The 11915-nt window shown below is 41.5% G+C and overlaps 1 protein-coding gene across 3 annotated transcripts in view; it reads left to right on the forward strand.

Moving 5' to 3' along the window:
- The window catches only part of epb41l5 (erythrocyte membrane protein band 4.1 like 5), a 37105-nt gene that overhangs the window by 8347 nt on the left and 16843 nt on the right, over positions 1-11915 (forward strand). For all 3 annotated transcript variants that reach the window (XM_070838067.1, XM_070838069.1, XM_070838068.1), the window contains exons 3-14: positions 1181-1285; positions 2903-2945; positions 3044-3122; positions 3305-3349; positions 4328-4380; positions 6899-7019; positions 7312-7399; positions 7567-7655; positions 7800-7869; positions 10071-10240; positions 11195-11301; positions 11398-11416. In XM_070838067.1, the coding sequence (XP_070694168.1) occupies positions 1181-1285; positions 2903-2945; positions 3044-3122; positions 3305-3349; positions 4328-4380; positions 6899-7019; positions 7312-7399; positions 7567-7655; positions 7800-7869; positions 10071-10240; positions 11195-11301; positions 11398-11416 (989 nt within the window). The remainder of the gene's footprint in view (positions 1-1180; positions 1286-2902; positions 2946-3043; positions 3123-3304; positions 3350-4327; positions 4381-6898; positions 7020-7311; positions 7400-7566; positions 7656-7799; positions 7870-10070; positions 10241-11194; positions 11302-11397; positions 11417-11915) is intronic.

An 11915-nucleotide genomic window follows, 5' to 3' on the forward strand; every position in this document is an offset into this window, starting at 1 on the left:
AAAGGAGTTGTTGTCGACCTGATGGCGTTCCCATTGCAAGTGTTACAGTGGTTAGTTGTTGCAATGCTTAGTAAATCATTAAACATGCATACAAAAGACAATTCCTTACACCCCAGTTATTTACTGAAGGGGTATCTTTTGGACTTGAGCACTAACAGGCCAGTCACATGAAGGCCATGATTATTGCCCTGTAAATCTACTCATGTTTTGCAACTGTAGTTGGTGTGAGGGGAAAAATAAACTGAGAAAGTTGGTCATGCTCTTCTCTTAAAATTATGGGTCAATTTAGCGCGGGAACATATATGGACAAAGACACAAAATGAAAGACAAAAGATTAAGAAAATGTGAAAGAAGCTACAACAGCAGCTGCAGGTGGATCTTGGACGGCGTCTTTTCCTGACATAGTGAAGGGCCCACAGAGCCAGATGATCACATGATGTATCCAGCCACCCCACTTCCCTCAGCTCCTCAGTGTCTGGGGCACTTCAACCCCCGTTACCGTAGCAACCCTGTCACTGTGCCTCATGGTGGGCTTTGGAAGTTGGATGCCTGTGTGTGTGTGTGAGTGTGTGTGTGGACTCGTGAGGGAGAGATCTTCCAGTCCCCGGCAGAACACAGGCAGTAACTGGTACGGCCTTGTCAGAGAGGGCAACACCTATTTAAATATACAGTAACACATGTTCATATTTTCTGGTACCTCAGAAGTCAGAACATGAACATTTTAAACCTGCAAAAAACTCCTCGTTTGTTTTTGTTTTTTCAAGGGTTTTTTTGGCCAAAGGTAGGTATCTAAAGGTATCTTCAGGTATTGTAAACCCCTTCAGACAAATCAGATCATTTTGACCTGGTCATTTTATAAATGGAAGCATAACCTGCTCTGTCATGTGAGAAAAACAAGGGACCAAACCAACAAAAACCTGAGCAAGTCAACTAATCAGCCAGGCACAACGATCCACTTTTGAAATGCTCCCGGTGGGATATGAAGCAGCACAGAGGACAGAACAAGACCACACCGCAGCCGGAAAGTGATGCAGACGTGCCCTGTGGAATTTCAGGGTTAACAGTATTTGAGTTGTCATAAGTAACTGTTTACACTGTAAGGTTCTTTTTAATATAATTTTTTTGCTTCACTCGGATGCCTGATGCATTCCTCCATTTGTTTGTGTGTCTCCCTGCTCAGAAAAAAGCCAAAGGCGAGGAGCTGTTTGACCAGATCATGTACCATCTGGATATCGTAGAGAAAGACTACTTCGGACTGCGCTTCATGGACTCGGCACAAGTGCCGGTAAGAGTTATTCAATAGTCTACATGTGTTGGGCTGCACAGTTTGTTGTGTATTGCCATGTTTTATTTCTTTTTTGTTCCCACGATTAATGAACTGATAAAAGTGACTCATCACATAAGTAAATGTTAGCAAAAATATCTCGCACAACAGTAATGTTGGTCGACTGTTGATACACCTTACCTGCAAACTTTTTTATGATCAATCACTAGTTTCCAGTCTTCGTCAATACAGAATGATGATCATTTTATAAATAATGGTCCCATAGAGAGTAAAAAAGTCAACATTCATTAGATACCAGTAGTGTGTAAAGTAAAGGATAAAATATATACAAAGAAATTAGAATTGCCCCACAGAAATGATCAATTAAAAGGTTTTTTGCTGTTGTTTTCTTGTTGTATTCTAATCTGAAAAATGCTTAATCTGCGTATTAAAATCACTAAGGTTTTCTTCCAGGGCAGAATGCCCTCAGACACCTATACCTGGTCCTTCAGTACTGTTATCTTTCCTTTCACTATTTGAGGCAGTTTTCTCAGCTGCTGTTCAGAGCCAGACTATTCACTATTATTCACCATTCACCCAGCTGAAGGAAGGCTGGAGGCAGGGACTTCCCCTCTCAGTGATTGGCTAAAGGGATTGGTTATGGGACCCCTGTCAGCTCTGGGAGTCAGGCCGTGCTCTTTGAGACAAGCTGCTTTAAGTCATTGCTCTGCCAGTGCTCCTGTTCCTTCACCCTGATGCTCTGTGAAGGCCATGGAAGGACGGAGAGCTGGTTGGAGGAAGTCTGTAACTGAAGGGAGGAACTCAGGGAGAGGGGCGGGGGTGCAGAGTTGAAAGGTTGTGGGGGGGGCTGTAATAAGGAATGCGGGGGAGAGGAGACTAGAAAGTGCTGCGAGTTCCTCTGTTATCTCTCGCTCTCTCTCTCTGCCTCTCGCTCTCTCTCTCTGCCCCTCCCTCTCTCTCTCTCTCTGCCTCTCGCTCTCTCTCTCTGCCCCTCCCTCTCTCTCTCTCTCTCTCTCTCTCTGCCCCTCTGCCTCTCTCTCTCTCTCTCCCTCTCTCTCTCTCTCTGCCCCTCTCTCTCTCTCTCTCTCTCTCTCCCTCTCTCTCTCTCTCTCTCTCTCTCTCTCTGCCCCTCTCTCTCTCTCTCCCTCTCTCTCTCTCTCTGCCCCTCTCTCTCTCTCTCTCTCTGCCCCTCTGCCTCTCTCTCTCTCTCTCTGCCCCTCTCTCTCTCTTTCTCTCTCTCTGCCCCTCTCTCTCTCTCTCTCTCTCTGCCCCTCTGCCTCTCTCTCTCTCTCTCCCTGCCCCTCTGCCTCTCTCTCTCTCTCTCCTCCCCTCTCTTACACTCTCTCCACTACTGCCTCTCCTTGACATTTTTCATGCCTCACAGAGCCTGAACTTCCAGGAAGAATTACAGCACAGAACACATTGACTTTAGTGTTTGTGTGTGTCCACTTAGCTTTTATTCAGTCATTCAGTTGCACTGAATGCACTAAATATTCTGTGTGTGTAAACTGAAGAAAGACATGAGATTTGTAAGATCGGTTTTGAAAGCAACATTGCTGTTGACTTTGATTTTTTTTGCTTGTTTTTTATATTGTTATCACCTTTATGTTGTTACAGCACTGGCTTGACGTTACAAAAAGTATCAAAAAGCAAGTGAAGAGTAAGTACACAGTACTTTTCCCCTCCTCGAATATGCTCAGTTAACCTGCTACATATGTATGCACATTTACTCAGCTGACACTCTGACATGTCTTTCAGTTGGCCCACCATACTGCCTTCACATGAAAGTTAAGTTTTACTCCTCAGAACCGAACAACCTGCACGAGGAGCTCACCAGGTGAGTTAAGGCACAAACATGTGACCTTTTTTTTCTTGCTTTCTATTTCACTCACATTTTAAGAGCCCCCCCCCCCCAACGTTTTGAAGGCAATGAGCAGGGTCTCAATTTTGCTGCCATCGAGCTTTGATCTTCATGTCATCACCACATTTAACAGTATCTTTTCTTTTTTTTTCTTTCAGGTACTTATTTGTGTTACAGTTGAAGCAAGACATCCTCAGTGGCAAGTAAGTCCCTTCCTGCATTTTACAATATCCACCTTAAAGGGATAGTTCAGATAATTTTAAGTGGGGATACATGATGTACTTATAAATACACACCCACAGTCTGTCCTGGCGACAGGGGGTGTCCAGTTGTTGTTGGTCCACCACTATCTCAATCAGTTCATATGTTTTTGTTATTGTCTGACTTTGGTGTTTTTAAAGGGTTAGTTAAGGCCCAACACAGTATTTGTATAACACACACACAGTACAAGTAGACCAGCATCTCCCATGTTTGGCGAGGTGAAATTACTGTTTTTGTCAGTGGATTCTGGTGGCTTGGAATAGCAGGATATAACTTAAACAAAAGGGATCTTACAGGTCTATCTCTGTAGGGATCATTTGTGGCAAAAGAACTTTTAGTGGACGTACTTTGATCTAAGAATTAGGAGCCAGTGTAACTTATCTACTGGATCACATCCAAACCTTTTTGTACCTACTAGTCATCCAGAACCCAAAATATGTAAAAATTGTTCCCAGGTTTAGAAGTTTTTTCTTAAACAGTTATTATTGTGCAATACTGCATTTGTCATAATAAAAGTAACCCTGCTGTCTTGTTATTTAACCTATTATTTCACACAGCTAACTTTTAAATCAATTAACCAAGACAATATACCGCATTGCTTTTCTTCATCAGTTGTTATCCCTTTAAATCCATTTATTGTGTTGGTGGTCATTGGCATGTTTGTATAAGAGGCTTACAGGATTACATGTAAGTGAACAGAATAGAATTATTAACAGCAGTCAGAAAGTGGACTGTGAATACAAGTGTAGTTTTTTTCAGCAATGTAAGTTGTTTTTTTTTTTTTTCATTGTATCAAAACAGAAAATGTTAAAAATCACCAGCCTTCAGCCATGGTCATAAGAGAATTTAGGTGGCCTATGGCAGTGGTTTAACTGCACTGATTTTGCTGCGGCTGACTCTTACCCTGACTGTACTTTCAGGCTAGAATGTCCATTCGACACGGCGGTGGAGTTGGCTGCTTTCTCACTACAAGGTAAGCAGAATTCTCTCAAACTCTGCTTTTGGTAATAATGATCACCTCTGTAACAGCTGCCATGTTTTCTTATTGTATGTGGAATGTTTTTTGCAGTTGGGATGTGTGTTGTGTTCACTGCACCAAAAGCCCAACAAGGCCTGTGTAGGAATATTGCATGTGGTTATACCAGTTAGCGTGGATTGAAGCACGGTGCGCTCGTGTACCAAGATGCCTGGTGATTTTCAATCTGTAGTGACTCAAGTCCTATTTCTAAGAGCTAGTTTATGTTCGACGTCGCTTAAAACTTTTACAACCCTCCCACATGCCCAAACACACATTGTTACCAGCCCCCACATTTACTTTGTAACTGGTTAACACATGAAGTCATGTCACCACAGCTCAGATAAGAAAGGCAAGAACTTTAATTTTTAATCTTACCCATTAATCTAAAAAAAATATACGGGGAAAAACAAAAGCTCTGAAAATGTTAAAATTCTTTCTTAACATTTCATTAATTGTACCTCTAATGCTTTTAGGGAATTTATAACTAACTGTCAGTCAAATGTCTGTAACAGCAGTATGTAGGCTATTATCTCCTGTTTCCTGGCAATATCCAACTTTCACAAGGTTAGAGAGGAAGACACCCTGGTGTCCATTTTAAGGCATTTGACGTTTCCATAGTTACAGTAGATTTAAAATGCACTGGTGAAGCAGACATTGATGGGGCTTTCTCTTCTACCAAATACTGAATGAGTCCATACATTTCAAACTACACATATTTACTGTTTAACATGCAGCATTTACCTGCAAGAGCAATATAAAGAGTGCAGCTCCAGAGGAACAAAGACTGAGTCATTAGAGGCGTTTATGGAATGGGATTGCGTGCACACACTCTTGGACACACACACACACACACACACACACACTCATACAGTGGGGTAAATGCCAGCTCATTAGTGCTCCATCCTCTTCAGAGGCCCCCTAATCCAGCACCCTCTCTGTCTTCTCTCTTTCCTTCAGTCAGCCGTTCTTTCTTCATTTTCCTTTTTTCAGAATTAAGTTGTTGATCCACTGACATTTACTGGGATAGGGATTGGATAAGATTATCTTTTCTCTCCTCTGTATCCTGAGGCTTTGCTCACAGCTGGACTAGCTAAACAGTAAAGTCCTAGTTTCTCTTATCTACCCAGACGCATAAGGTAATCGGAACCAATGCTTTTCAGTCTCCGTCCTATTTCTCTAAACCACAGATATGACAGATACCAGATATGAGGATTTTCTTTTTTTTCCCCCCACTTCTTGTCTTCAAAACACACTTCTAATTGTGATCTAGTGAATATTTATGTTTTGATTTTCTTTTGTGATGTTTTTGATTTTTTCCACCTGATAAAATCTTGTCCAGAGGGAGATCAGGGACCCGTTGCAGGTTTTTTCCAGTTTTGCCGGTTAAGTTAAGTTCTCCTTAGCTGTGGGACTTACTTTAGGATGTTGCACAGAATTGCTTAAAAGGTGTCCTTAGTTGAGGTTGAGTTACTGCATTGAAAGAGATTTTACAGCAGTTTCCACGGTGACTGTTTGCATAGTTGTGAGATCTTTTATCACCGCACAAAGATTGCCTGTAGTTTAAAAAAAAAAACGAAAGAAAAGAAGACTAGAAATCCAAACTGGTCAAAGGAGGAAAAGATTAAACTTCTGGAAGGATACAATAAAAGAATGCACATACTAAACCCCACATGAATCTTGATGCAGGGTCCCGATTTGGAACATTGAAAAAGCACACAACATCTCATACTCCCTTTATTTTAATGGGGACATCACTGTCAATGTGCTCAGGGGGAGGGTAAGGGCATTCCAAACTTGGTGACCTGTAGACTTGAAATATCTCTCCTAATTCTCACTGGAAGGATCCCCTAGAATAAAAACCATAGAGTCAACAATCATCAACTGCAACGCGCTTGTAAAAGCACAACCGAGGAATATTGAGTGATCCAAGTTGATGGTCGGACAAATCATAAATTGACTGCCGGTCATATTCTTAGCCTAAAATAAATCGCCCATCATTAAGCGTATCCATCCGGTTCTCCTGGCCACGGCCGTCCTCTCCTCAGGATGTGTTCATTTTCTGCATTTATCACCTTAATCTCGGTCGATTTATAAGACCAAGATAAAGAGAAAATCTGACATATTTCAGTGGACATTTTAAGGAACCCTTAAGGAGAATACTTAACGGTGCTTTGTGTAACAGGCCCCATACACCCATCAGTGCCTCTGTTAACAACAACATTTTCTGTGCTGTGACAGGAGGGTTTGTTTATTTTGTCCAGTAGGATTACCTACTACCACAGTGTTATGCACTCCTCCTGTGGTTGAAGGCCTTAGTAAGCACTAAAGTAGTATTTTAAGAATGCTGTTAGTTTGCAGTTGAATTGTAGAGTTTATTAGACTCACCTGCACGACTGTATGAGCCCCTCGACAAATCGACCTTGTGCACCTCTGTTGCTCAGACTGTGGTGTGTGTGTGTGTGTGTATTTTCAGCTGAGCTAGGTGATTGTGACCCATTGGACCACAATCTGGACCTGGTGTCAGAATTTCGCTTCATCCCCAACCAAACAGAGGATGTGGAGCTGGCGATATACAACGCATGGAAGGAGTGCAGGTCAGCTTTTCACTATAACTACACCCCTAAATATATGTCTAGTCACTTAAATTGGATATCAGTTAGGAGGAATTCATTTCTAAAATGACCAGGTGGCAGCTATCTATGAAAATAAATGGATGTGCTTCATACTAGAGTCCGGAACCGTTACCGGCAACGCTGCATAAATTCACTCTTCTCATTTTGTTTTCTTACACTGTCAACGTTGAGCGCCATGTCATGTTTTAGATCATGCTAACATATCCTTTCTGTTTTGTTTCTCCTCCTCCCTTCTTTTCCTCCTCTCTTTCAGAGGTCAGACACCCGCCCAAGCTGAAATTAACTACCTGAATAAAGCCAAGTGGCTAGAAATGTATGGGGTGGACATGCACATGGTCAAGGTAAAACACACAGACGCTCTCTCTCCATCATGCACTGTACACCCTGAATCAGGAGTGTCCTTCACGAAAGACAGGAATGTGCAGAAGAATATCAATATGTGAAACGGTCACATTTTTGTCTATTTTACTGTTTCCTCTTGCTTTTCTCTTCCTGTCTTGTCCTGCAGGCAAGAGATGGTAATGAATACAGTCTGGGTTTGACCCCCACTGGAGTTCTGGTGTTTGAAGGAGAAACTAAAATTGGGCTCTTCTTCTGGTATGTTTGGTTATATCCTAATTAACTGAAATGATTACTTCAGTGCTCCATAGGATCACTTCTTAAGTTTTCATCAATCTCTTCCCCAAGTGTGTTTGTTCGTGTGTGTTGGATGTAATCTGCATGTTTGTTCAACTATTGTAGGCCCAAGATCACCTGTCTGGACTTCAAGAAGAGCAAACTGACCCTTGTGGTAGTGGAGGATGATGAACAGGTGAACATGAGCACACACACTCAGTTACTCGCCATACAGTGGAATGCTGAAAATGCAGAACATACATTCAATCTCAGCAGGGCCATCAAAATCAATACTACACCTTCGTTTCGGATCGTATCATACAAACTCTGAAACAATAACACAAGCAAACCACTTTGCACTTTGTAATAAATGGCAACATTGTCACCACATGTCACAAACGGATTTTAATGCTGCCATTTACTGAAGGCATGAGGACAAAACTATTTACAAACTCAGGAAGGCCATGCAAGTCTCGCTAAAAAGAAATTGTACAAACAAGAAATATTCCTCATAAAACCTTTTTGTTTGAAGAGGATGATTCCAAATCAAAATAGACTTAGTCACATACACTAGCCTCTGGGTAGTACAATACTGAGAAGGAGAGTCTGTTTATGTCCATCCTGGAGGTCTGTGAGTGAGGTTAATAAAGAAGTCCCCCCCCCCAACCATCCCCTCCTGGTATTTCTGGTATGTACCATGCTCCTACACACACACACACACACACACACACACACACACACACACACACACACACACACACACACACCCTCACCTCTCATCTCTGTCCTAAACAGTTGTATACTGTATGGTAGTCTGGTCACCACAGGAATTTACTGTACATATTAGGATTCACAATTCTCTTTCAAGATGCTTATCAGTCGTACACACACAGACATTAAAAAAAACAACTTTGACTTCAATACCAGTTTCTTAACAATATATATTTTTTTGATAATAATTTTATAAAATGTATTTTTAACAAAATACAGATTACATTACACATTTCAGTACAAGTCAGTCTATTTTTATTTTTCAGCTCTTTGGCATTTTTCCAAATTTCATAACATGAACAACACAAACCTACAATGTTGTTTAACTTCTCTGTTTCAGCGTTTAGGTTTCAGCATCTTGGCATTTTTTCCAAAATATTACAAGATGACGAAGTTTTATCAGTTAACAGCAGGAGCATTTGAGATGAAACCAAAAGAGAAAAGCTATGAGTCTTGTCAGTGCATTGAAAACTGTCGCTCACTGTGCTGCCATCTGTAGCAGAGGAAGTGAAGCAGTCATTTTCCATCTTCAAACAACATTTCAAAAACCAGGTGGCTAGTTGGAATGCCACTTTAAGAGTGAACCGTTTGTTTCTGAGCTTTTGTTTGCTTCTGCCTGTTTGTTTGGGTATTAAATAGTTTTGCTTTCTGCTTGACCGTGCTGCTCAGGTCCTACTTCCAATCAATTACTACAGGTCTCAGGTCTGTGCACAATTATCATCAGACCTAAAAGGGCTTGACAGGACCTTGGATGAGTAACACATGCTACATTGTGTGTTTAACTGTGGCTCTGCAAAGTAAGACCTTGAAAAGCATTCTGACCTGGAGGCAGCCATTCTTGTTGCTGCTATATTGAAGGGCTTATATACACACAATTGAATGCATCTAAATGTGCCAGTTTTTAATTAGAGTTTCTCCAGTTTGGGCTTCGGTGGGTCAGAGATGCAAGCATTTCACATCGACTTTGAATAGATTGGAGCCTGTGCATCAGAAAACTGTTTGTGCTTTGTGGACATGGTGCTCTTTATAGATCTTGGTTTGTCAGTTTCATTTTTGTTAACGGTTTGTGAGGTTTCATTTGACTTGCAGATAGCCAGAGGTCCTTTTTGAGCCTAATACCTGTGATTTGTTGTGTATGTGGAAAACCAAAAATGCACCTGAAAACCAATGAAAAGACTGAAACACAGCGAAGAATTGCAAAGAATCTGACTGACACTGGAACAGTTCCAGTGCGAGTTTTGTAACTGGCTGTGGTGCCAGGAAGGCTTTCATCTAGACTGAAATGAGAAATTAGATTAATGAGGCAGCATCTGCACACTATAGTGCAGCCATTCATTCTTCATATATTAGTCTACTTCCACAAGCAAGAGGTAGCACATTAGCTTTGTTCATTAATATGTGAAATATGCTGGCTAGGACTGAAGTTTCTGCTGACTCTTAAGTATTGAATCTGCTCTTGTATAACTGGTGGGTGAAGCATGGAACGAACACTGCGCTCTTGACTGGAGATGTCTGCCATGTGAAGTACTTGTTGTATATATGTCACCATACTGAGAACTTATTGTCTCCTCTGTTCTCTCCTCTTGTCTCTCACCCAAATCTGACCTTGCACCAAATCGTCCACAGGGCAAAGAACAGGAGCACACCTTTGTCTTCAGGATGGACCACCCCAAGGCCTGTAAGCACCTGTGGAAGTGTGCCGTGGAACACCACGCTTTCTTTAGGCTGAGAGGGCCGGTACAGAAGAGCTCTGCGCGCTCTGGATTCATACGCATGGGATCACGCTTCAGATACAGGTAACTGTCTAATCAAAAGGTCGAGGATGCTTTTGAATTGCAATATCCTTTTGTACAAAATATGCAGGGCTTAAAGTTCTCTGGCAGTTTTAGATTCACAAAACTCTCGATGTAAAGTCCATGGCATCAGTAACAACACAGACTTCTGCTGGGAATGGGAGTTACTGAGTAATGTTTAGCCTTGCAGCACAACATCTTCCCATTTTCAGTGCTGTACAAGTAAGCGCGTTTACAGTGCCTATAAAACGTAGTCGCTCCCCTATAGATATGTTCATGTTTTATTCTTTAACAACATTAAATCAGAACAGATGAAATTTAGATTTTCTCCAACCACAGATCAACAGAAAAACTGATGTCAAAGTAAAAACAAAACTGTCCTGTTCTCGAAATTGGTGTGGGGATCACATGTAGGTGTTCTCTCTTTGATATAAGACTTTGGGCTGATGAGTTAAGTGCTAAATATTTATAGTGTGTGTCTGTTCGTGCATTCAAACACATGGTACAGAAACAGATAATCCTCGATTGACGCACAGTATCTTTCTCTGTACATATGAAAAACCCCACGTGTGTACACACAGATACTTGCAGTGGCACATGACAAGCACTCAGTGTCCACATTCCGCAGTAGCCAGCTAGTTCCCTTCTGTGTGTGTTTAAACATTACCCAGTTGGATAAGCATTGGCAGTAATGTTGGTTTAACACAGAGGTTACAGGGTTTGTTGTTAATAGAAGATTATCGTTTGGATGGGTCTGGAGTTCAGCAGGGGTCATCACTGTGCCTTTTTGTTTTTGGGACAATGAGATTCATCCAAGAATCATTAGGAAAAGTTCTCTTTTCTATTTGATGGTTTGGCCTCCAATGGTCAGGGTGACTATGACTCAGAGTCTGGGAACAAACAGACGTCCTTGTAATTGTGAAATACGTTTTTGTTTGTATGCTTTTTCATGACCAGTGGAAAGACAGAGTATCAGACAACCAAGGCCAATAAAGCAAGGCGGTCAGCCTCCTTTGAGAGAAGGCCCAGTCGACGTTACTCGCGAAGAACCATGCAGAGCAGAGGTGAAGACAACACGCACATCTTGCATGATGTATGTGCTGATATTTTTGAATCTGTCTGAACAAAATACCAACGGTCTGTTCTTTGTGTTTTTACAGGACAGTTCCATCACCAAGAGTGAGTACGCTGATATTTAAACAATGTGATTGTGGAATTGCTTGATTAAATTACTTTATCAATCCTCTCCTTGTTGTACAGGTTGAACTTTAGGAAGATCACATCCACATCAGATGACTTGTGTACAAATGCTATCATTTTATTGACTGCGGTAGCACCACTGCTGTGTAATCCTGCTTACATTGTGTCATTTGTGATAGATAAGAAGAACAGAAAAGCTCGCACTACAATGACTTCATTATACTGTATATCATACAGATATGTCTTTAGTTATCAAGTACTGTTGCATGAAGTGCTGTGACTCACACACACACCCACACACACACTCTTACTTCATTCAGTTCCACAATAAGCCTTCACTATAATCTTGTTACAGAGGTAGTCTTTTGTTATAGGGTGTGAGGGTTAGGTATTGTTATGTGTGTGGGCTAAAGAAGTGATGTCGGTAGTTTCAAGCTGTCATGGGACCAGCTGACTCAAAGCATTGTGATGCTAAAAG

The sequence above is a fragment of the Pempheris klunzingeri genome, chromosome 10 (genome assembly GCF_042242105.1).
Source record: "Pempheris klunzingeri isolate RE-2024b chromosome 10, fPemKlu1.hap1, whole genome shotgun sequence".
NCBI classification, from domain to species: Eukaryota; Metazoa; Chordata; class Actinopteri; order Acropomatiformes; family Pempheridae; genus Pempheris; species Pempheris klunzingeri.